At 41.1% G+C, this 27,071-nt stretch overlaps 1 protein-coding gene across 5 annotated transcripts in view; it reads right to left on the minus strand.

Annotated features, from left to right (window-relative positions):
• Nucleotides 1-27,071, minus strand: part of ATXN7 (ataxin 7) — a 130,520-nt gene that overhangs the window by 39,794 nt on the left and 63,655 nt on the right. For 4 of the 5 annotated variants that reach the window (XM_070492819.1, XM_070492820.1, XM_070492821.1 and 1 more), the window contains one exon: nt 10,694-10,798. The exons of the other annotated variant lie outside the window; for it this stretch is intronic. In XM_070492819.1, the coding sequence (XP_070348920.1) occupies nt 10,694-10,798 (105 nt within the window). The remainder of the gene's footprint in view (nt 1-10,693; nt 10,799-27,071) is intronic. 5 annotated transcript variants of the gene reach the window in all.

The raw sequence follows: 27,071 nt of genomic DNA on the forward strand, positions 1-27,071 counted from the left end.
ATCTTTGAAGTTGAATTTGAGAACTGTCGTCTTAGAAACAAAATGTAGAAGTAAATCTAAAGATGAGGATTTCTATACACACCATGTGGAATAAAGGAGGAAACAGCTCGACATAGCCACTGCCTCCTTGCCCCAAACCAGTCTGTTTTATGGGCTTGGACTAGCACATGCATGGAAGGAATTGTCCCAGCCAGGTAGCAGGTGCTTCAGCATAAAGAAGCGATAAAAACTCCCTCTTCTGGTCATATGTAAGACCACAGCTTAACAGGGTTGAAAGAGCAGGTATGTGTGTATCTTAACTAGTCAACACACAAATTAGTCTTGTGAAATAAATGTCAGGAAAAACATCTTTTAGCAAATACAACAAATATGGATTTATATCCTGAAACATCCCCTTTAAAATCTGAAGTACAGCCACTCTAATGATTTCTATATGTAGCAGACACATCCGGAGTAGCACTGGTAACATTAACTATTTATTTATTTACTGATGCTGCTAGAAACTCCCATCTTCACTGCCTTATTCTGGTGACAAAGATCAGAACTGCTACAGTACTTCATTAAATCATAGTAGCACTAACCTGGAGGGCAGCTGTGACCAGACTCCACGTGGAGAATCAACATGCTGAAATACTGACAGACATTCCCAAAGAAGAATGGTCTTTAAAGCTCTGCTGTGATAATGCAACTGAAAAACTAAATGTCCCTCAATAGGGGATGGGTTAAACTAACTTAAATACATTAATAAAGTGGAATAACAGGTAGTCTTTAAAAAGAAGGAAGTAGAGTAATATGCATTAACATGAAAAAATAAGATTAAGTTAAAAAATAAATTTATAACAAATCTAATTTTTCATGTGTATGAGGGAACAAAAAGTAAGCAGCCAAATATTACTTTGTCTTGGGTCTAGAAACCTTCAAGGGCCTATGTTAAACTGTAGCCCTGAAGAGTAAGACGGAGGAGCTGCATCGATTCTGAATCCATATTTATCCTCCTGTTGTTGGTTAATTTTTTCTTTTACAATGTATATTACTATGTTAATAATGAAAAAATCAAAATGCATGTGTTTGTTTTTTAATCAGTAAGTTTTTGTTACCTAAATGAGAGCATGAAAGTGTACACATCCTCTGTTGTTTCCCGGCTTACAGGACTAGATTACTGTTCCACTAAAAAAAACCCAAAAAAACAAAACTGAAAAGAATAAATGATCCCAAAGTTCGGCATCACTGCAATCACTATTTTCCACCCCTACAATCTTTCAAAAATGTCTAAAGACTGAATATAATACATCAAGGCTTTTCATTCAGGTCAGTACATCTCATTGGAAAAAAAGCCCTCTTACAAATTAAACGAACAAACCCATGATCCATTAACTAGGTAAATTCATCCAGTTGCATAAGCCAAAAACTCCACAAGTCATTCCTCCTTCCTTCTTTTCCCTTATCACTCACCCCCAGTCTATCTATCAGCAGGCCCTGCTGGCTTTCTACTTCTGTGCAGATTTCAACTGCGTCCACAGCTCTCAGCCTCTGCTGCTGCAATCCCTTTTTTTTAAACTTATTCCACACGATTATATGTAAATATGTTATTCTTTTTTTGTTTTCTTAAGATTGGCTCCTGAGCTAACATCTGTTGCCAATCTTCTTTTTCTTCTTCTTCTCCCCAAAGCCTCCCAAGTACATAGTTGTATATTCTAGTTGTAGGTCCTTCTGGCTGTGCTATGTGGGACACCACCTCAGCATTGCTTGATGAGCGGTGCCATGTCCATGCTCAGGGGCCGAACTGGTGTAAACCATGGGCCTCCGAAGTGGAGCATTTGAACTTAACCACTTGGCCACGAGGCTGGCCCCCTGCTGCAATCTTAATCTAAGCTTTCTCTCCTGATCCAGCTCTCACCTGGACTAATACAAAACAGCCCACTAACTGGTGCCCCTGCTTCCACTCTTGCCCCTATGCTCCACAGAGCAACCATAAATCAGATCCACACCTCGCTGCTCAAAATCCTCCAGTGACTTTGCATTGCCGGCACTGTCCAATCCTAATCCTTTCATGGTTTGCAGGGCCCAGCATCATGTGGCCCCAGCCCCCTTTCTCCAACCTCAATCCTGACCCTTCTCCTCACTTGCATACTGCTCTTCCACCTCTTCACTGGCCTTTCTGCCAAGTTCCTTCCTGATCATTGTACTTGCTCTTCTCTCTGTGTTGAACATTGGTCTTCCAGATCTTCAAACGGCTGGCTCTTTTTCCTCACTGAGCTTAAATATCAACACCTCAGAGTGGCTTTCCTTGACTGGCCTTCTTTAAAGTGTCTTGTCCCAGTCATTCTCTCTCATATTATTCCTAGCATTTATCACTACTTGAAACAATTTTATTTTACCTGATTGTGTCTTTCTTGTTCCACCCTCCCTAACCTGCATGAAAGAGATATTGCTTTTCTAGTTCACTGGAGAACAACACCTAGAACAGAAAGTAGGTACTCAATAAATATTTGTTAAATGAATGAATAATATCATTGCCAGTTTATTTTTTTAAGTCCCCAAGGCACAGACATTAATAAAGGGACAGATATCAGTATGAGGAAAAATCAATACATCTTATAACTAGAAATTAAAATCTTGCTTTTTACAAATGGCATAAACAACACCACTTAAAGATATCTGCTTATTATATAAAAAAAGATAAAAGATAAAATTTTATTAGCTAGGGACAGAGTGGTCCTTTATCTGATGCTACTGAAGTTATTTGAAAATTTTAACTAGCACTATTTGGCTTGTGGCAAAGAATAAGTGAATTCACTACATTTATTTTACATCATACTATTCAATGACAAGAAGCTTAGGTCAAAATGGTCAACTTGGAATGTCCTTCGAGAGCTAAACTAATGTCCACCTTGACAGCGTTCACATTGTGATGTGCCTGCTACGGTTAGCACCTTTCTCTGGCTCAGCCCTCGACTGCGGGAGAAAGCCTGGCATGTGTCTTAGCTCTGCAACAAGTTTCAATCCTTAAACTGACTGCCGAAATAACTACGCCAACCAATTCTCTAATGAAGCTACAAAATGTTATGGGGCTGGAACAAAAAGGGGAGGAGCTTGGCTGTAGATAGCTACTATGATTAGGGTTAAATAAAAGAGGAGAACAGGCTGACGAGAAATCCAATGACTATGCTAAATCAAATATCCACCTACTATCATTACGTCTTCGAATTACTGAACGTTCTCTCTGAGGTAATGGGTTTACACTGCTGACCCAGCTACTCTAAGCAAACTTAAAATTCTACCTGACCTAGAACATCTGTCACTAATGATAGTTTTGTGACATGTGGAATTAGTTATACTTTCTCTAGGTTTAACTCTATACATCCTTATTATACATAAGAGAAATAGATTATGAGTAGCCAGAAAACCCAGCCTGGTACATTTTAACTGTGTGAATGAAATTTAATTTAGGAGTTTGATCTGTAAACTAGGAATAAAACCATCCATTCAGTGGGTGGCTAAGAATAGGAAATGAGACAATACAAGCAAAAATGCTTTGTGAATCATCAAGCACTATTAGAAATTATCATTAGCTTGTGGACTTTTAATTGAATGTTTATCCTAAAAAGATTAACTATCACTGAAAGTTTCAAAGTAGAAAAAGGCCCAGATTATAAAAATTTAGCGGCCAAATTTAGCTAGCGCATTGGAGAGAAAAAAGAAACATTTTTGCTTTATCCAAAAACAAAGTTACTTAATAGCCAAATAAAATAACTCATTCAAAATACCTGCTGCTGTTACTTTCCATGTCCAAGTCAATCATATCGCAAAAGGTGGAGGGTGTTCTTTATTAAACAGCAAAACCTCTGCTTTGTGATGTAGATTAATTATACGATGGCAATCACTGGTCACAATTATGTGAAGTATTGTCAACATGGGAATCAGCATTTTTGCCAGAACCAGCCCATCAGATCTCATACGTAAGACTCATATTGCTCTTACACTAATGTTCTTTGAAATCAATTAATTAGCTCAAAAAAGTATGAGTAATTTCTGTTTACCCATCCTCTGATGAAAACGACATTTTAGAAAAATATAATTTATGCTGGCATCAAAAAGAATCCAAACCACCTCAGTGCACTTCAAGGAACATTAAGTCCAAGCAATGTTGTGTGGCCGTTAACGTTACAGGATTCATAATATCTCCAAGTGGAGAAAGCTTAAGACCATGGACGTGTTTCTGCTAAAGCTACTTTCACAAAGTTATGGAAAAGCCAGATTTATGACATCCCCATCTGTGAACCTCTGAGGTCTGAGAGAAGGGTAGATGTTTTACACTGAGCTCAGAGTCAGACGCCATTTAAAACAACTGGTAGGAGGTCAGTATACAGTACCAATTGATAAACAGTAGAGTATTTATTTGTGATCCTTTTGCAGATGAACATGAGATTGGAGAATTCTGCTTCCTAGGTATGGCAGTTCCTAGGGGGTAGGGTTGGCCTCAGGAGATAGCTCCCTAAATATCAGAGGAAACCAAATCCAATAGCTTGAGCTGGTGTTTCCCAAACATGGGGTGGGTATCATTTCCCATCATTAATAACATTAAATCGAAAGTGAAAACTTACTCCTTTTCCAAATCTCTTTCAATTCTTCTGATAACATCACACTACCATGCGGATAACACTTGCCTAAAATGTGCCAGTCTCCTTTCTAACAAAGGAAGCAGGCCTCAGGGCTCAGACCTGGCAGTGGCAAGACCATCAATAAAGAATTCAATCATCTTTTTACTATATTCATTTTTACACTTACTATCTATAGCAAACAACACTAGTTTGTTGATGATTCGAGTAAGGTTTTCTTTGTAAAAGATTTATTTAAATAAAACTGGTTTGATTTAAAGAAAAATATTAAGTGGAATTAAGTAAGCAATCATAAAGATGGAACCCAACTGATTAAAACTGGGAAAAGTTGGCAGAGGCACACGTGACCACAGAAGCCTCCTTGCTCGGGGACTCATGGCTAAGCCAAAGATGACCAAGTAGGTGCAGCCTAACTAATCTGGGGCAAACATTCAACAGCTGACATTCAGGCAGGGTTTCAGTTAATTGCAGAGATTCTAAATTTGGCACCTGTCTGAGCTGAGCTGAATTAACGTCACTCATTTATTTCATCAAGGTAAGATCACCCCCCCTTCCCTGTGTCTGCGTAGGACAGGCTGAGAGGAATTAAGGTATTCTTCACAAGCCAAGTCAAAGAGCAGCAGCAGAGCACAGAGCAGTCACCTGGGAAGCTCCTTCCACACACAAGCCTAGAGGCCCCCCCAAGTCATCAGCTCATCCCACCTGTTCAGATCCATAGTAAATGTACGTAAACAGGACTACACATTTTATGCCGCTCAGCAGCTAGTTTCTGACCAACACATGTATTACTAACTAAGTGATCACCTGAGATTCCCAACCTGGTAAACAGCCTCAAAACAAAGGTGCTTCCGGCCCTAGGGAACGTCACCATCTCAGTTCTCCTTCATACTTAACGTTTTAGAGGCAATTAATGTGACATTTCCAGCACATATTACAAAAAGTTAAAAATCAGTTTAAAAAAATAGGGGCTTCCTTTCATGCCATCCTTGCTAAACTCAACAAATCTCTGAGTGCCAATCTGTGTCAGTCACCATGCTGGGCACCGGGAATACAAAACAGCAGCCCTGACAGAGCGGATGGATCTGCTGAGAGTGCAAGGCATCCTGGCCAGCCTGCGGGTCAGAATCAGCTCAGGGAGCTGTTTAGAATGCAGATTCCTGGGTCCTATCCCTGGAGATTCCCATGCAGCTGCTCTGGAGTGGGCTCTTGGAAGCAGCCCACCTAGAAAGCTCCCCTTTGATTCAGATGCACAGCAAGTTTGGGATTCACTGATTCAAATTATATTTTTAAATCTGAAATTAACAGTAAGAAACATCTTGATCTTAAAAATACTGAATAACTAAAGAGAAATATGAGGCATGTTGGATTATTTCAAAACATTAAAACAACACTAAGAAAGCATGGTACTACTATGCAGATTCCAAGAAGGAAAGCCATCTACACTACGAAAGCAATCAGACTACGAGAAACTAGAGATACCAAAACGACACTACAACACTCACCACCACCACTCAGATGGAAAGCTTCGGTAACTGTCATCTCTCAAAAAGGCAGCTCGGCTAACAGTATATGGTCCCTTACTACTCATGATAATATTTTTTTAAATTTTTTAAATTTTTTCCTTTTTGTCCCCAAAGCCCCCCCGGTACATAGTTGTATATTCTTCGTTGTGGGTCCTTCTAGTTGTGGCATGTGGGACGCTGCCTCAGTGTGGTTTGATGAGCAGTGCCACGTCCGTGCCCAGGATTCGAACCAACGAAACACTGGGCCGCCTGCAGCGGAGCGCGCGAACTTAACCACTTGGCCACGGGGCCAGCCCCACTACTCATGATAAGTATTATCTGATGCTCATCAATTCAGAAGAGTAGTATCACCACCACTAACTGACTTACAAGCCTTGCTGCCATTGTAGCTTCCTTCTCTGTCCTGGCAGCAGTGGTTTTAAAAGAACTGCCTATTGGATTTTGCAGCAACTGCTCATTTGTTCATAAAAGTCACAGATGAATATCAACAATACATGAATTCATAAAAGACTGCCCACACATTTTCACCAATTTCATCAAATGATAAGAAAGGAGAAGCCCTACCCTGGCAAGTATGGGTTCTTCCTAATACAGTAATAAACAGACTGTAATGGCCACTGAAAAAGATTTTGAATTTGAAAACCTCTTTTTGGTGTTAACTCTAGAAAACAAATATGTAAGAATGGGCCTTCTGGAATTATTAAAAAAAAAAAAGAATGGGTTCCAAAAGTACTTTTTCTTGTTACATCCCCTGTCCCCAAAGACACAAGAGACACTAGCAGCACTGGGAATGGTTCTTCATCGTGAGGACTCTGCCCACTTCTCCTTCCCTCCAGGTGAGTAAGTGTCACTCCCAAACCACTCCAGGGCCATCACGTGCTGCCTCCCTCCACTTAATGCAGTTGCCCCCAACCCCACACACCTACGCAACTCCAAACCTCCTGTTTATTCCATCAGACTTCTCCTTGGCTGCTGCCTCAAACAGGGAACTCCTTCCACACTGCCCAGCCAAATCCCTCTCTCAAAGCACTTGGCCCTCATCTTTCTGCCAGGGATTCTCTTCTCTCTTACACAGCTTTAATATTTCTCTTGCCACTAGATGGACCAAAGCCTCCTCACCCAGTGGTTTTATCTGTTGCATCTCTAGCCTAGCCACAGAAGGCATTTGCGTATGTGAATCTTACATTCACACCTTCTTATTTCCACATCTGAAGTTACCACAATTCCTTTGTCACTCAACAAGTATCTTATTAGAAGACACCAGTGTGTGCTAGGTACTGGTAGAGAAAAAGGGTAGAAACAGAATTTTAAGACATCCTCCCCACTCCCAATACACCGACATTCTAAGAGAGAGACAGAGGAAGATAATCATCTCCATAAAATGTCTGAAACAACTGAATGAAGTGTTTCTCAAAGAGAAGACCAAGAGGGCCCCTTTCTGCCTGAGGAAGGTAACACCTTTAAGTGGGCTTGACCCAAAATGCAGCTATTTTCACACTGCTGTTTCCTCTCTCATCCCCTTCCAATCTACTTTGCCCATGACCATCTGGAAGACCACTAAGACACGTCACTCTGGCGCTAAAAAACCTGCAGCAGGTCTCCACCTCCACATCAAGGCCAGGGGTGCCTGATGAGCACTGAGGCTCTCTGAGCTAGTCCCAGCCTGCCTCTGCACACAGCTCATCCACACATGAGCACATCAGCTCTGACCAATGGAGACTCTGTGCAGTACATTCCAGACAGCCTGGAATTTCCTGCCTCTGCACTTGCTCACGTCACCCCTGTTGCCAACGTGTGGCCACCAAATATGGCTGTTCAGTGCACAAACTGTGCAGCTGTATGTGGCGGCCCTGTCTATCTCCATCAAAACACTTTCCATTTTAGGGGATTATAGGTGATTTTTAAAAAGTATTTTCTGCATTTTCCACAATGGACATAAATGACAAAAGTTGAGGGAAAAAATTTGCACATGGGAAAAAGAATTCATTATACTCTTTAGAATAGCCAAACATGAAGGCTACTTTCTCTAAGAAGCCCTCTCTAAGTTACTCATCAAGAAGCAATCTGTATTCCTTAGTCTTAAGACTTTGGACTGTTTTATGACTTTACACACGTGCCTTCCTGAATCTACAGCTGTACCTTTACCTCTCTCATACCTAGTATATATCAGGCATCGTATGAGGGGTTTTACTCATGTTATTTCATTTATTCCTCACTGGAGGTTGCTATTACCATCCCCACATTATAACATTCCCACATTATAAGGAAGCCGAGGTTGAAAAACTTGCTCAAGGCAAAGAACTAACCTATGGTTCCTGCAAGTTTAAATTTAAATCCAATCTAGTCTGGCTTCAAAATCCTTAACTCCAAAATACTTAGCAATTGACTAACTGCCTTTTCTAATACTAGCCTCTGAGAATTGTTCCTTTTTTTTTTAAAGATTTTATTTTTCCTTTTTCTCCCCAAAGCCCCTCGGTACATAGTTGTGTATTTTTAGTTGTGGGTCCTTCTAGTTATGGCATGTGGGATGGCACCTCAGCATGGCTTGATGAGTGGTGCCATGTCCACGCCCAGGATCCAAACCAGCGAAACCCTGGGAAGCGAACTTAACTACTCAGCCACTGGGCTGGCCCTGCGTCTGAGAGTCTGAAGCAGGGAGACAATATCTTATTCATCTTTGTACTCACTTTGGTGCCTACCCCAGGTTCTCACCCAGAACCTTTTTATGATTACATAAAAGATTAATTCCTTTGGAAAAAATGGTGGAAGGTTGATTATGATGGTGTGACTCTTAAAACAACTGCTGTCCCGACAGCAAGTCCTGGAGGTTCTAGGTTTAAAAATGGATCTCAAAGCTATGTGGTCTCCAGCTCTCCTGCCCCAACTCAGCCTTAGTCTACTATCTCTTGCCTCTGAACTATTCTCCCTGCTTCTACTCTTCTCCCACAATCTATTCTCAGCAAATCAACCAGTGAGATGGGCCTGCATTGTTATTAGTGTTATTAGTTGAGTGGATTCTGACTCCTAGCGACCCTGTGTACAGCAGACAGGAACACTGCCTGATCTTTTTGTGCCATCCTCTCACCTTCCGGCGCTGTATCAGATAACAGTGCCATTCATAGGGTTTTCATAGCCAATATTTTCATAAGTGGGTAGCCAGGCCCTTCTTCCTAGTCTGCCTTAGTCGGGAAGCTCCGCTGAAACCTGTCCACCATGGGTGATGCTGCTGGTATTTGAAATACCGGTGGCATAGCTTTCAGCATCAAGCAACACGCAGTCGCCACACTATGACAACAGACAGACAGTTGGTGGTGTTCCCTGACCGGAAAATGAACCTGTGCTGGGGAAGTGAGAGCGCCAAATCTTAACCACTAGACCCCCAGGGCTGGCTGGGCCTGTCTTACTCCCTTACATAAACCCTTCAATGCTCCCAAACTTCTTCTTACTTGGCCCTACAAGGCTGTGCCTGATCAAGATCCCTGCCTACAAGGCCAGACTTCTCCAGTTTTTACTTCCCTTTATTAACTACCTCCAGCCACAGTGGCCTTCTGCAGGCCTGGGCACCAGCTCCTCCCTCTGCATCAAGTGCTCTTATTCTAGATTGTCACTTGGGTGGCTCCCTCTAATCACTTAGGACTCAGGTCACCAGGGTCCCTTCCTCAGAGGTTTTGCTTAAACATTCTATCTCAGGTTTGCATTTGTAGTAGTGAGGGAACAACTTGCAGTTATTTAGAAAATATGTCTATTTAGTTTTGCCTGCCTTTCCAGCTAGATTTTAAATTCCATGGAGGTAGGACCCATATTACATCTCCAGTGCCTGAAACAAGGTGGGCACTCAAATACTTCTGAGTTGTTATTGAACTGGCTATAAAACTAAGTTTTATGATCAGAATTTTATCTTAAACACTTTAGGTAGCATTATGACAATACTACCTAAATGCTATCCAAAATCTTATTTGGATTCTTCCACAATTAAACACCCAGATAACAAGCTTGACGCCTAGAAGCCCAGGGATGGCTTAGGGGTTCATGGAACCCCTGAAGTCACAATGCCTCCTTCTAAGTACATGTGCATTTTGATGGGGAAAATGTCAGAGCTTCACCATATTCATAAATTAGAACATAGATCAAGACAGACTTAGAACTACTGAACAACCTGGAAGTTTCAAAGTCACATTTCCTTTAAAACAGCCATGTCTCCATACTTTGTATGTTATGTATAGCTTTGCCATCCACTAAATTCACAGCCATGGGATCTAGAAGGAAACAAACCTTTTACTATACTGACGCAATATTTCAAAAGCAATTTTATAAAATACATTTTTCCCTGTCTAATTTCAATAAAAATCAGAAAATGCACATCACTTACAATAAAATTCAGAAAAAAAACCCCAACATCTGACAGGCATTAACCCATTCGACGAATTAGAAAGCCTGCTTCCTGACAGGGGGAGGGATATTATATCCTGCCTGTGATGTCACTGGCCTTCAGTTTAACCCTGCTTTACCCTGTACCCTCTAATAATGATTTTTAAATGGTTAAGCACTTACCATAATGTGATTGAAATGCCTGCGGTTTGACAACCTGATTACAGTCGTTACACACCACCAAGTAGAAATCATCGTGGGCGGGACAGAGACCAAATATTGGCATGTCTGCAACAGAGAAAGAAAGCATCACTCGCTCATCTGGTTCTGATGAACACGAAACCATTTAGGGTGGTGATACTTTCTAGAGGAGCTGCCTTTTGATGAGGTGCACCAGGACAAATGTTACTCTAGGTTAAAAGTAACTGATGTGGCACATCATGACTATTAAGAGAGAAAGCAAATCAGTCAGGCTTACAGAAACACCTATTACAAAGGGTTAAAATAAAACGCACCAAAAATCATTAGCATGAGGACAAATAGACAAATCTATTAAAATACAAACAACGAATATATTCACACAAGAAAGCAACTTTAGATGAACTTTACCAAGGGTTATGGGGAAGAATCTGCAACCACATACAATGCTTAGCAATTCACAAAGCTGAACCATCTAATGGTTTTATTTGTTTAACTATGCATTCTATTCCGGCCATCTGGTCTCTGAGTTCTATGGAACAGTTAAGAAAGGAAGCAGAGGTTTCACTGAAGAGTAAAACTGCTGGTTTCATCAGCATGTAATACAAAGAAAATTATTTTTATACTCTTTTTTCAGGTCACAACAACTTCTAGTCCTTTTGCTTACATACTGATGCAAGTGGACAGATGGAACCTCAGTACACACACAGTATTTCATATATTAATCTCGGCTACTAGAATAGGGTAAGATACAAGTTGGATTTTTTATAGTAAGAAGTTAACTTAAAACACAAATGTGAAACGAAACTATCTGCATAGACATGAAAACTGAAAGTAACTTGATAGCTGATAATATATGGTTAACTAAAAAGTCCTACCATGAACAATTAATTATTAACAACAATGCAGGGAACAGAGCTAACAGTTCAGATCCAGAATCTAAATCTTTTAAATATTTCAAAATTGGTGATTTTAAACAAGTATTTTACACTATGCACTACCTGGAATATCTGCAATGGACAGATAATTAGCACATTTCAATTAGGCAAATATTTTGGTAGACCAAATACCAAGTTTAAAGGAGGGGAAAACAGATCCAAAAAGCTAATTAGCATCTGCTTTCTTTCCTGTAAAATTTAACTTCACACTTTCTCCAGCTTGGGTGTTCTTAGTGGTTTTAAAGGAAAAAGAAAATGCCCAGAGGAGATGTCAAGTAATGATAATCTCTAAAATATCAAATTACTGATCTAATGTCTACACAAGGTTATAGCTCAGATTTTCTTAAACAGTTTCTATTACACTGAACTTCACAGATAGCTAGCTATAAATCTGAAATATACCAGGGACCAACCTGATTCTGGGATGTGGTAGCAGCATTGAGCAGTTTCTATGTGCTATGATGTCATTCTATCCTCGCATCCGCTGAGGCAGATATCAGTATGACCTCACTCTAAAGAGGAGGAAACTGATCCACAGAGAGATGAAGTACTTTGTCTAAGTCAAGAGCTGAGATCTGATTCTGACTCATAATGATGGCTTGAATTTGGGCCCTTGAAGACCAGAGGAATATGATTTCTAGAAATTCCTTCCAGATTCCAACTTCAATAAGTTAGAATGTCAGGGCTGAACACCTTTGGCTGCATAAACTGATTAGACAAACATAAGAAGCTTCTAGTAGACTGCTGACTTCTGTGACTAAGCTTAATAATTTAATGAAAAGTAAGAGCCAAACAATGTGCTATTTTCCTTGAGAGCATGCCCACATTGAGTTAAAAATAGTACATGTGGGGGAAAGAGAAAGGTTATATCCATACAATGATCAACATGTAATAAGCCATTTTCTATGGCTACAGTTTCTTGCCATGACATTTCATTAATAAAAATAAAAATTTAGGAGCCTGCCTGGTAGTGGAGTGGTTAAGTTCATGCACTCCACTTCAGTGGCTGGGGGTGTGTGGGTCTGGATCCTGGCCATGGACCTACACACCACTCATCAAGCCATGCTGTGGTGGCGTCCCACACACAAAAACAGAGCAAGATTGGCACAGATGTTACTCAGGGACAATCTTCCTCACCAAAAAAAGAAAAGAAAAGAAAGAAAGTAAATTAAAAAATAAATTTAAAAAAATTTAAAGTAGTTTACGTTAAACTACTTTAAATTCCATATATACCTGTGCTAAACACCTCCAATACAGGACAATTAAAAAGGAAAATCTGAATTCCAGAAACAGTGTAACATTCATAATTTACAACTGGAAAGCATGAAATTCCTATGAATATCAAATCAACAGTTTGATTAATGAATCAACTCAATTAGTTTTATTCATTAAACAGTAGTTAAAACAGCATTAAATTAAGAGGTCTCATTTTAGATTTAGGCCTCTGCCATGTGCTGGTTTTTGTGGTTTCCCACAGCACTCAATATCAAACAATGCTGTTTAAAATATATGACTTTGCCAGATATGAGATATTTCTGGGGACTAGCCCCCTGACCCTTTTATAAATAGTGCAATCTAAAAAAATTAAAAACTATACCAATCCTTTTAAGTAATAAGAATTCAATTGACCACAATGATATTTATATAGAAAACTGTTCTTTCTTTGCTTTGATTCCTTTGATCCTTTTGTGAGACTTAGAAACACTAATAAAACTGAGAGAGTAGGGGTCATTCTGTAAGGGATTAGGAATCTATACTTCTGTAAAAAGTTCAATTGCCTCAAAACTTCAGATCATCTGCAACTGATGATGACAGTAATGATGCTAATCATAATGATAAACAGTTGGCATTTACAGAGAGACTACTATGTGCCAGGACCGGTACTAAGCACTTTTTATATGGTTCATTTATATGGTACAATATAACACTCATTTTACTGATGGACATGTGAACTTTCTAACATCACCCAGCAAGAAAGCATAACCAGGACTCAAACTCAGGTTTGCACTATTTGCGAGTTCAGTTCTTAATCTTCTCACTAGCATATCACACCTCCCTAAAAAGCCTGCATATGTGTGCGTGCACACACACACAATTCCTGTGGAAAGAAAGATGGTATACTTAAATCCAGTTGATGCCTCCCTATGAAATCAAGTTCCTGTTATGAAAATCTACAGAAACTTTAATTTTAGCTTTCTAAATTCTTTATTTTCAGATATCCATATTTGGAAGTAAGCCAGAGGATACAAAATAATTTAAATGTCTTCTTCAGCAGAAAAAAAGATAAAGGAGTTCTATAACCTTTTTCTGCACTGGGACATTCCAGAAGCCCTAGCAACAGGAAAAGAGTGTGGAATGTTGTGGCAACAGAGAAAATGAAATATTTTTTGTGAGAGACAGTATGTAGGTTTCTGAATATTTTTAAAGCTAACGTTCACAATCAGCCCATGTACAAATTAATATATGGAACTTGCCCAAATGTAAAGCTTGATTGACAACAGAAAATAAAAGAGTTGATAAAAACGAGTTCCTACTGAATTAACAAAAAAAAAATGTTTACAAGATACACTTTAAATATGCAACTTAAACCACTATATACTTCAAAATAATGAAAAGTTTTAAAACTGTACTTGACCCCATGGACTCTGAACTAATTTGAAAGAATGAATTTTATTGCATGTAAGCCCTAAATCTTTCTCAGGATTCAGGTCACCCCGATCTCCCAATTATGAAGTGGTCCAGCATCCACATCTAGGCCATTGTATACTTTGGAGACCCCAGGCCTGCACAGTAGGAGAGATTGGGTTTAAGTACATGGGCACGTGAGCACATGTGTGCAGAAACTCCACAATCACAGAAGGAATGAAGGCTCTCTCCTTGAAACCAGACCCTGAACAGGAGCGAACGTATTCAATTACTTTGGTGCTGCTATCCCCATTCGGAGGTCTGTACCCAACAACAAAAGTTGAGGGTTGTAGCAAAGCATTTCACCTTTGCAGTATCCCAGGTGTCTCCCTTCTCCCACAGTCCCAAACGTCTACATGCCAATGACTCCCACGTTTCCATCTCTAGACCAGATGGCTCCCGAGCTGTCTAGACTCACATATCCAACTGCCTACTAGACATTCCCATCTGGATGGCTTATATACATCTCAAATGGAACAAGCGTGCCCAAGAGAACTTCACTTCCCACTCTGTCCTGTTCCCCACCCCCAAAAACCTTTTTGGGTAAATGATAGCACTCATGCCCCCAATTGCTCAAACTAAAAACCCAGATATCATCTCTGACTCTTCTTTCCCTCATCACATCCAGGCCACCAGCGGGTCTAGTCAGCTCTACTCTAAAACCTGTCCAGTTCTCTCTGTTATCTAGGCCACTGCTCTAAGAGCCTGACACCACCACCTTCTGATGGACTATGGAAGAGTCTCCTAAGTGCTCTACAACTGCTTCCATATAGCTGCCACGGTGAATCTCTGAAGTCCTCCACAGATCCCGTCATTACTGTTAACATTTCTCCAGTGGCTACCCACTCGTCTCAGAGCAGAATCCCAGCCTTTACCGTAACCCCCAAAGCCCTGCCAGATGTTCATCTAGCTCCCTCATCGCCCTCTCACTATGTTCTCTTATTCCCTGCTCCTCTCTCCTTGGCCCACTCTGCCCCAGGCACAATGACCTCCACTCTCTCCTTAGACCCAGAAAGATCTCTCACCCAGGCTTGGTGCATTCTTACACATCAGGTCGTGGCTCAGGTGTCATCTCTTCAAAGGGCTGCCCTTTCCCCATCCTCAATTAGTTATTCTGTATCACAGGTACTTAAGCAGAGTGGCTAACAGTGAGTCACTCCCTACCACTCTGAATCCAATGAGACCTTGGGCAAGTTCTATAATGCTTTGAACTTCAGTCTCTTCATCTGTCAAATGGTGATGATCACAATACCTAATTTACCTGGCACTTCACAAGGTAGAAAGATTAAGAAAGTTAATACAGGGGCTGGCCTGGTGGCATAGTGGTTAAATTCACGCTATCTGCTTCAGCAGGCCCGGGTTCACAGGTTTGGATCCCGCATGCAGACCTAGCACCAGTCGTCAGCCATGCTGTGGTGGAATCCCACATAAAATAGAGGAAGATTGGCACAGATGTTAGCTCAGGGAGGGAGGAAAGGAACGAAGGAGGGAAGGAAGAAAGGAGGAAGAGAGAGAGGGAGAGAGGGAGGGAGGGAGGGAGGAAGGAAGGAAGGAAGGAAGGAAGACAGAAAGACAGACAGACAGACAGAAAATTAATACATGCAAAGCCCTGGAAGGCCCTAGGAAGTACACACTCAACATCATCCCACAACCTGTGAGATGAGTTATGCATCCCCATTGTATTGATCAGGAAACTAAGGCACACAGACACTGAGATCTAACAAGCTAGGAAGTGGCAGAGTCAAAATTTGAACCCAGGCCTGTTGGGCTCACAAGCCCAGGCAATTCCCAACATTCTTCCAGAAACTCTGCCAGAATCTTGCGCCTCCATGACACTCCCACTGCCAATGCCCAGAGCTCAGGGCCTGCTGGCCTCTACACACCACGACAGATCTCCTAACACGTCCAGAGTTTCTACCTTCTTTAGCCTTCTCCACTCTGCTGCCAAAGCCACCGACCTACAAAGCAATGATGCCGTTTCTCTCCCTGAAGACCTCTGCTGGCTCCAAAGTGGGGCTTGGACCCCTGACCTACCTCTCTGTAAGCAAGGCCCTAGCATTCTGGCTCTTCCCATCTCTCCAGTCTGAGTCAACCTGCTCCAGTCTCAAGACTGTCTCAGCCTTCTCAGAACCTGCTGTGTTCTCCCACAATCCTACCTCTTGACCAGAAGAGTTCCTGTAGCAGGGAAAGCTTTTCCTTCTTCTTTCTGGAGTTCCCACCATTCAACAAGAACCAGCTCCAATGGCCTTTCTGCTTTGCTCTCACTTACACCATTCATACCTCCATTATAGTCCTTCACTCACTGATTTATCATGTATGGATGGTAATTTATAAGTGGACATCTCTGAAGCCCTGTCTGATGGCAGACCCCTTGTCTTACCTGGCACAGATCCTGAGAAGTGAGCTCTCACTGCATGTCTGTGAAGTAATGACTGGCATTTGGAACTCTTCTGTAGCTTCCAGTTAAAACATTAAAAACTAAGATCCCTGACCTCGCCCACAAGGCCCTGAATAACCTGGACTTGCCTCTCTCCCCACTAGATCTCTGCAGCTTGCCCCTCTGGTCTTTGTTTTGTTCCTAGAGCACACCATGCTCTCTCCTATCACAGTACCCTGGCACTTGCTATTCCATCTGCCTGGATCTTGCTTCCGCCAGATCTGTACCTGGCTTGTTGCTTCACTTCATTGTGTCTCAGCCTCAATCTCACTTCCTTGGAGACTTGGCTAGGCAGGACCCTGTTACATGTTCTCAGAGCACTGGCTTAGCCTTGTCACACAGCACCATCCTCTGTTTCTAAGTATCCATCTAGCTCTGTGGGCCTTAATCTCTTCCCGCTAAACTAAGTTCCACATTTGTCTTGTTTTCTCCTCTAGTGACAGAGCCTAATAACATCTAACTTGACAGATAGGAAGCAGCAAATGACTATGTGTTAAATGTTGTTTGATGGATCATAACTGCAGAGTTACAATTGTTCCTTTATGTCATTTAATGACATACAGTCATCCTCTAGAATTGGGTATGCCCAGTGAGACAGAAGTTCAAGGGTGAGAAGGCTTCCCTTGAACACACGATCCTATTCCTAGTGGGAGTTTCCAGTAAAATTTCATGTTTCAGGGTCTGATTGTCTAACATGCATATTGGCCAATTCTCTTTTGCTAGTGTGTGCAGTTCAGTAACTAAGAGCAGTTCTGCAGTCAAACTACTTGGATTCAAGTCCCCTATTCTTCCTCTTACTAGCTACGTGAACATGGTTAAGTTATTGAACCTCTCTGAACTTCAGTTTCCTCATCTGTAAAATACAGTTAACAGGACCTATATTTTATAGTGTTGTTGTGAAGATTAAATGAACTAATCCATGGAAAGCACTCAGTTCTGAGCACATAGCAAACACTCAATGTTAGCAAAAGAAATAAAAAGAAAATATATGCACTAGAAATGTCAGCTGCAACGGCCCCAGCTCTCACCAATTCAACTCGCAGGAAAGATATATACGCCAAAGAGCAACTGACTATTTTACATTGTGAGCCTAACTCTTAAGGAGTCTTGTGCTCAAACTGCTGAAGATACACTCCTCCCTGTAAGCAATGAAAGGCAGGGGAGTAGCAGAGGAGATTGGCTGGGGTTCCCCCTGCAGAGAATCAGGGCCCATGCTTTGCAGTTTAAGCTCTACCATGCAAGCCAGGGAGAACCCAACCAAGATCTTAAGCAAGGAAGAAACATGATGCAAAAGGTCACTCTGGCATGAGTGAGCATCGACTTATGTAAAGGGGGGAAAGTGGTCCTCAAGGGCTGATGCAAAAGTCAGAGTGAGGCAGGAAGTTCCTGTGTGATGAAGATGGGGGAAACTAGACTGAAGACATGCTCTCAAGGACCCTGCAGAGAGCTCAGGAGATGGTGGATGGAGGGTGAAGCAGAGGGAAGAAAAGCTAAACAGGGGTCGACAGTTTCTTGCTGCTTCATTGCAGCTAATGTGGATGCATGAATGGTGGGAGACACAGACGAAAGAACTTAGTTTGCTAAGGCAATGGTGCCTAGCAGTTAAAAGCACAAACCTCTGGAGCCAGACCGGCTGTGTTCAAATCCCAGCCCTGTCACTTACTAGCCTTTACTTCAGTTTCCTGACCTACAAATGGGTAAAGTAATAGTACCCACCTCAGAGGTTGTTGGGAGGACTAATGAACATACATAAAATGCTTAGAACAGTGCAAATTACTTTGTAAATGTGAGCTTTTATCATCTTCCCCATCACTGTCCTCCAGTCTTCTTTTTTTTGAGGAAGACTGGCCTGAGCTAACATCTGCCAATTCTCCTATTTTTGCTGAGGAAGGTTGGCCCTGAGCTAACATCTGTGCCCATCTTTCTCTACCTTATATGTGTGATGCCTCCCACAGCATGGCTTGATGAGTGGTGCATAGGTCCATCCCTGGCATCCAAACTGTGAGCCCCAGGCCACCAAAACAGAGTGCACAAACTTAACCACTACACTACCGGCCGGCCACTGTCCTCTGGTCTTTGATCTAAACAGCACTGTGCTCCCCTCTGTGTATTCCACTTCCCCACCCACATACAGTAACCAGTGATATTTTAAATCACAAATGTTACCTGGTCTGATTAAACCCCTTAGTGGTCCTCCAATGTAGTCAGAATGAAAACCAACATTTAGAAAGCCCTGTACGAGGGAACCAAACCCGGGCCACCAAAGTGGAGTGCACCGAACTTAACCACTAGGCCACCAGGGCTGGCCAGTCTAACTCTCTTCTGACTACTGTTTGCATGGTCTATCTTTCCATTAACTTTCAACTTATTTCTGACGTTGAATCTGAAGTATGCCTCTTACTGACAGCATATTGTTGGATCATGATTTTTTTTGAGGAGGAGGATTAGCCCTGAGCTTACATCCATGCCCATCTTCCTCTACTTTATATGTGGGACACCTGCCACAGCATGGCTTAATAAGGGGTGTGTAGGTCTGTGCCCGGGATTTGAACCAGCAAACCCGAGAACCCTGGGCCACCGAAGCCATGTGCATGAACTTAACTACTATGCCACCGGGCTGGCCCTAGATCACGATTTTTTTTTAATTCACTCTGTTCACTTCTGCCTGCCAAATAACGTTTAGTCTATTTACATTTAATGTAACTACTGATGAGGTAGGACTTATGTCTCTGATTTTGCTATTTGTTTTCTATACGTATTGTCTGTTTTTGTTCCTCTATTCTATTACTGCCTCCGTTTGTGTTAAATTGAGTATACAAGTATACCTTTTTAATTCCTCTTTTTTCTTTTACCTTTCTCCCCCCCTTAAGTTATTTTCTTAATGATTGTCCTGGAGTTACAATTAACATCTTCAAACAATGTAGGGTTTGAATAAAACCAACTTAATTTCAACAGTATACAAAAGCTTTGCTTTGACATGGCTCCATTTTGTGCTTTTTTTCCTCTGCATATGGACCATGTCTTGCTGCTTCTTTGCTTGTCTTATAATTCTTTGTTGAAAATTGGACATTTTAAGTAATATAATGTGGCAACTCTGGAAACTAGATCCACCTGTCCTTTTCGTTTGTTTAAGTGATCTACTGGTCTAATTGTGTAAAGTCTGTATTCTTTGTTCTGTGTGGTTAAGTCAAGTCTCTGCTTGGTAAGCTCATTATTGGACAGGGATTTCCTTAAATATCCTGAACCAATAAGTCTCCCAGCCTTTGCTGAGAGGCTCTGTGTGTATGTTGGCACATGCCTTCAATGTTCTAGCAAGCAGTTGATAATTCTGTCTGAGTCTTCACTTCCTGCTTGCATAGAGCCTCAAGGTCAGTCAGAGGGGAGAGATTAGGGCTTTCCCAGGTCATTCTTGGGCATGTGTATAGCGACATATCTATCTATCTATATATCTATATATATATATACACACACACACACACAAACATACACATACATGTGGTTTTCTAGATTCCCAGGAATAGCGTTGGAGTTCTTTAAAGTTCTCAACTGACATCTCATTCCCCAGTGTTTCCTATTTGGTTTTTTGGTCAGCCTCTTGCTAGCCTCAAGTGGTATCAGCACTTCAGACCAACAGCAATGTTCAATAATTGCCACTAATTGTTTTTGACAAACACCCTAGGGATAGGGCACAGAGTGGGCTCCGAGCCAGCTCAAATAAAGCCAAGTTTTGAGAATAGAACTTTTTAGGGACGTACTACACTGGAGATAGGGCTTTGAGGGGACCCAAACTCATTCTGTCCCCTCTGGTGGCTTCTAAGTAGCTGGTTTTCACAGCTACCATAGTTGTCAGACTACTGGTTTTCAAAGTTAATGTAGAGCTTAGGGGAGGGGGAGGCGGGCAGGGAGAAATAGGGTGAGTTAAAACACCACAGAGTTTTCTGTATTTACAGAGATTCAGTCATTTTTCTTACATAAATGCTCAACAGATCCTGTAAGCTTTTAATTTTCAGAATTATGAAAAAGTTAATTTTGACATTTCCTGCCAGTATTCTCATTGCTTTTATAGAGGAGATGATTTTCGGAGGTCCTTGCTCCGCTATCTGGAAGTGCTTACTGGAAGTATTTTAATGGAGGGTAATATTATCAGATTGTTTATTATTTTCAACATTGCTCAGACTGCAGTGTGGAAAAGGGAGGTTCATGGTTCAAAAGGAGAAGTGAGACGGCCAATCAGTTGCTGTTTGCAATAGTACGGGTTGGAGACATGGGATAGCTTGGACTTGGGAACAGCAGTGAGATGGCACAGAAAAGATTCAGAGATATTTAGAAGGAACTGTTGACATGACTTAGTAATGGCCTGGATACAAGGATGGTACAGAGAATGATGCTAAGTTTCCCATCCTGCAGGACAGGATGGATTGCTGGTACCAGTCTCTGAGAAGGAATCCTGGAAGAATGCCAGGTCTGAGAATGAGGATCATACACTTGGGACATCTGAAATCTAGGTGCCTCTGAGATTTCCAAGAAGATACCAAGGAAGCCACCATTTTGAAGACTCTCCCCTAACTTTAGAGAAATGTTTTATAAATCAAGTCCTAAAACATTATGTCTTTCATATGAAAAAACGAAAAGAAAAAAACAGGCAAGGCATATATGTACTAAGCATCAATAATTTAGTCACCCAGGAAATAAAAAATGGTTCCAAGAATGATGAGAACCACACATAAATGTCTTAAACTACTCATTGCTTACACTCAAGTGAATTAAAGCTTTCCCTAAAGGCAGCTTTATTTAAAGAGAAGTTACAGTAAAAATAAAGATCAATCTTCCTTGTGTCTAAAAAGATTCTGTTGCACTCATACATATATGTCAATTTAATGTTCTCATTGATGTCTGTGAAAATAACTCAAATCAATCAGATTTGTTCACGCCTCCACTAGTTCCATAAATACCCTAATGTCTCTCAGTTGACAGCACTTGGTCAGACCTAGGAGACAGGTGGAAATAGGTCAGACTAGGTCCCTGAAGTGCAAACTGTTCTTTTTTTGTCTTAATGCCAACTTCACTGAAAATCATACTTTTTTACTTCTATATAATCATTTCCATTAGGCCTCGCTTTATGCAGGAAACTCACTTGTTCTGCCGCTTTTTCTGATCGGGTTTGGGGAGGGACAGATTTGTAAGGGAACACAAGGGGGCAAAGAGGAGTGTTGGCTACTGGTTAATTACTTCTACTCTTAATCTCTCTTATTGTCACAAAGGCTTTTCCTGTTTAAACAGATTAGGTGTTTATTACCACTGGGAAACATTAAAGTATTTCAAGTTTGTTTCGACTGTTAGCTCTTTTACTCATTTCTGTTTCAATAACTAGAAGACCTAATGGGCAATATTTTCACAAGAAAGTTTATGCATTCTCTTATCTCGGTTTTACTTCTTCAGAATTCACAGTTTCACTCCTTGTCCTTCCAGGGGAAACTGGTCAACATACCTGGACAAGGTGCTCAAAGCTCACTTACCACAACCATATGCAAACAGATGTGGTTGGCAGATAACACCCTGCATGGCCACAGTTCAGAGTGATGCCTCAAGTTCAACACCCAATTCTCCCCAGGTGCTTGTTTTTTTGAGTGCTTCTGAAGTAAAAGGTCAGGCAAATGTTTAAAATACAACATACAGTCATGCGTCACTTAACGACAGGATCGACAGGATCCGTTCTGTGAAATGTGTCATTAGGTGATTCTGTGGTTGTGCAAACATCATAGAGTGTGCTGAAGGGGAACAAAATTTGCCACCCCCAAAATGTGTCTCTTTAACATGAGGATTATTTTAGGCTAATTATTTTTAAGAAACAAAAGACTCAGAAAGTTTTTCTCGTTACCTCTCCCTTAACTGCCTAAAAGAATTCAGATAAAAAAACATGTCTCAGGAAGTGAGCTATCACCTTAGTGGCATAACATTAACTAGATGGTAGACAGGGAGGAACCTAGAAAAGCTTGTTTGTTGGGCTTCCCTCTGTTGTCTTCTGTTTTTGTGCGGCCAAACATTTATTTACCAAACATTTGCTCCTTTCCTTCTACCTGTGAATTGCCTTCCTTCCCTTTGAAGTCCCTGACTCTCCCTACCCACAACATGTTCTTTTGTCTTTAGCTGAAGATGGCCTTTAAGGTGAAGGCTTTGACCATTTAGGCGAGTTACTTGCTTTTCATAGGTTTCTCCCCTGCATACATGTTATTAAACTTTTGTTTATTTTTCTCCTGTTAATCTGTCTCATGTCAATTTAATTCTTAGATCAGCCAGAAGAACCTAGAAGGGTAGAGGAAAATTTCTTCCCTCTCTAATACTTACACAAATCTAGACGGTATAACATACTACATACCTAGGCTATATAGTACTAATTTTATGGGACCACAGTTGTATATGTGGTCTGCTGTTGACCAAAAACATTGTTATGAGACGCATGACTGTAACAATAAGAGACACTGTGTCAAACATTTATTGAAAACTTACTGGGCCAGACAGTGTGCTAAGTACTTTACACTCTTTCTTATGTAATCCTAACAACAATGCTGTGATACAGGTACTATTATTAGCCCAAGTTTATAAATGAGGAAATAAGCGTGGAAAGATTACGTAACTGGCCCATAATCACACGGCTGACAAGAGGTGGGGCTGGGGTTAAAGGTTAAATCTAGTTGACTCCAGATCCTAGTTCCTAACCAGCATGCAATGACATGGCACTGGTCACACCGCTTCCCTCCTTCCCCTAACAAGCATTTATTAAGGATCCTAGTAGTGTCACCTCTGGGGAAGAGTAAACTAGAAATATAAAGATTCAGCCCTTACAGAATTGATACAGCTTCTTAGATTATAAAAACTATTTACTTTAAGATACTCACTGGGCAAAACTATTCACATACGTTACTTTATACATAATACTACTTAAAATTCACCATTAGCCTAATACATCCCAAGTACCCTAAATTATGGTATATAAAAAATTACATTGGAAATGATTTTAGTGGGTGGGGGTGGGATCCAAATATGTTTAATAGAGGTACAAAGCATTCAATTATATTTTTAAAACACTAACATGACAATTCACACTTTCTTCGCCCCATTCAACACACTAGGAAGCACTTAAGACAATAGGGAAAAATAACTTTATATGCTAATAAATGGAAACTAACAGAAACCATACTTTTCCCCCACTAAGCGCTTGGTCTATTTTTTAGTTAACATATTTCGGTCCTCCTTCATTTCAGAAAAACAGCCGACACACTGCCTTATTTATGCCTATGCTTATCAGTAATGACATGGCCATATCTCTGCAAACAGTTGGTTAATTAATTTGTACCCCTATCTTCTGGCAGTCTGCCTAGGCAACCAAACAGCAAAAATAATTACACTAGGCTAAAGCGGGAACATTTTCACTCTTCTTTTCGAAATTTCTTACTGTGGGGCCTGTTGCTTTTCCTTAAATGGGTATAAGTTGTAGAACACTTGCAAATCAAATTAAGATCATTAGAAGACAAGAATGTTTCCATTCTTTACTATAGCATAAATATTCAATCAGGAATGAAAGGAGCAGACTAGAACTGACCAACTAGTCAAAGGCACAATGTATGGGCTGAGTAGACTCAGGGATGAAGAAAAATCCAGCTCTATTCCAGAACAGACCTTCATCTTGTTGATTATGTTAGATCTGAGGTTACTCTATCAACAAATATTTACCTAGAACCTACCACAGGCAGTCCCCTACTTTCCTACACAAACCTCTATGTAAGAAAGTCAAACAGGAGATTACCAGGGTCCTGTACTCAGTGCCATAAATCACAAAATTTCTAACTAGATACCACCTGTGAAACTCAGTCTCTGGGATATATTTCTATCACTTCAAAGGTACACACAACAGTCCCTTGATCAGCTTAAGCCCACCTAACATGCAACTGATGTCCCAGCTTTCTGCATGCCTGACGATTTTCATCTGTCTAGATTTTAATAAGGAAGTTCCATTTTAAGAGAGGAACTGGTTGGTTAGCTTCTAAAGTCAGCTGAAGTCATCCTTGAAAATTTCTCAGACACCACATGGAGCCCAACCAGTAAGTCCTACACAGCCAGTTGTGTCACTGATGTTAGAACAGATGGCTGTTTCTACCAGATGAAACAGTTTGCTTGTGTTTAGGGGCCTTATTGTATGAAAAACCCCCATGTAATTAAACACCAGAATCACAGGACAATGTGATGCTTACACTTTGAGACACCTGTGGGAACTGAGACCAAATAAAGGAAAAGCAATCAAAAGTCCATGATTATTTGTGTGCTTACTATGTTCAAAGCACTCTTCCAGGATGCCATTATCTTTCAGGATAAGAGCAGTGAGCAATATCTTCTCCTCGTGGAACTTATGCCTTAGTTGATTCACCCCTCCCATTCAAGCACATTTCAGGGCAACACACATTGAACAACTGGTGAAATTAGCCACACTATTTTTCTGTTTTGTGCCATCGTATAATTTGCCTAAGTTACAAGCATTTATGATGCAACCCTCCTGTAAAAGTTTGAGATACATGTTTCTTACCACCAGTGTCGGAAAACTAGTTTGTACTGTATACTCATCTTTATAGTGAGCAAAATGCAGTAGAACAGTCAAATAACCACTCAAACACACTGCTGAAAGGGCAAAATAGGGACTACTGAAAAAACACTGTTGGCATCGACATCATGTGAGAGTCTGCACTATTCTTCGCCCTGATCTGTATCATGGTCCAAAACCATATGAAAAGCAGTTTAAGGGCATCATCATGGAACCCTGGAAAGTGCAATCTATTCAAATGTTTGAGACTCTGTGCTGAGTACTGGGAAAGAACGGCACGGTCAGACAGCCTCTGCCCATATAGAGCTTCCAAGCCAGGTGTGAAGCCCAGGCATTCACAGAAATACCACACTCCATAACTTCAAAGCTGCCATCAAGTTATGTCAATATAAGCCTTTGGGGAGAAATAAAATAATGTGCCTTTTAACTTTATAACCCATTCTGATTTCAGAAATATTGAAACAAGAAAAAGAGGCATCTTGGAATCAAAGATAGACAGGAATAGTTACTCTGGCACTTTCTGGGTGCTGCTGTGGAACATCAGTAAAATTCAGGATGGGAGGGAGTGCTCCTCTTGGTAGGCACCCAAAAGAATTTAGTTACTGCAGTGCCATAAGAATCTCAATAAGGGATCTCCTCCATAATATGATTTCTAAGGAAGGAGCTAGCACTCTTTCAACAGCATAACACCAGCAACACCAACACTCATTCATTCGAACATTTATCAAGTACCTTCTATGTATTAGACATTGAAGAACATTCCTATATGGCAAGCACTGAGGAGGGACTTTACATAGATTAAAGTGGTGGTTCTCAACAGGGGGCAATTTTGCCCTCCAGGGAACACTGGAGAGACATTTTTGGTTGTCACAACTGGAGTGAGTGGTGCTACTAGCATTCGGTGGTAGAGGCCAGAAATGCTGCTAAAGATCCTGTAAAGTACAGGACATTACCCCATAACAAAGAATTATCTGGCCCCAAATATCAGTAACACTGAGGTTGAGAAACCCTGCATTAATTAAAGCAGCCTCAAAATGGTTCTATAGGGGGGACACTATTCTAATCCATGCCTACTTGTGAGGAAACTGAGGCTAGGAGATGTTAAATAACTTGCCCAAGGTCAGCGGGGAAGTGAAGGAGCAGAGACTGTAACCCAGGAAATGTGATGCTGCTGGACAACAAGCATTAACACCCTGGATTACAGGAACCCAGAGAGGAAGTACTTAAAAAACTGAGTCACTAGGACATAACACTTCTCATTTAACCCTCTCTTCTCTCAGTTACCATCCAAAAGTATTCTCTTTCTCTCTCTCCCACAGGTCATTTCTTTCCGAGTGCTCCCCCATCCCATCTTGACGTCTGGAAGGAGGTGTACACAGAGGATGACTGATTTCTGATTTCTCCATCCATTGTTCAAAGAGTGGCTCCCATAAACACAAAGAAAAACATCCCCTGTCCCCAGGAACCCAGAGAACCAGGCAATTCTTTCTCTCTGTGAATTTTCTTCCCAGAAGTGGCGAAACTTCAGCACACAGTACACCAAAGAAGCCAGACTCAATCATAGCCTCCGAGTAGAGAGAAACGAAGAGGCTATGGCAGGTGGGAGAGGCTGCTGGCTGGAAGGCAAATATGAATGGACAGGACACATGGCGGCAGTTTTCAGACTTCCTCAGCTCCTAGAGGAGTTAGTCTCTGGCCTCTCAGTACAAA

Source organism: Equus asinus, chromosome 21 (assembly GCF_041296235.1).
Source record: "Equus asinus isolate D_3611 breed Donkey chromosome 21, EquAss-T2T_v2, whole genome shotgun sequence".
Classification (NCBI taxonomy): Eukaryota; Metazoa; Chordata; class Mammalia; order Perissodactyla; family Equidae; genus Equus; species Equus asinus.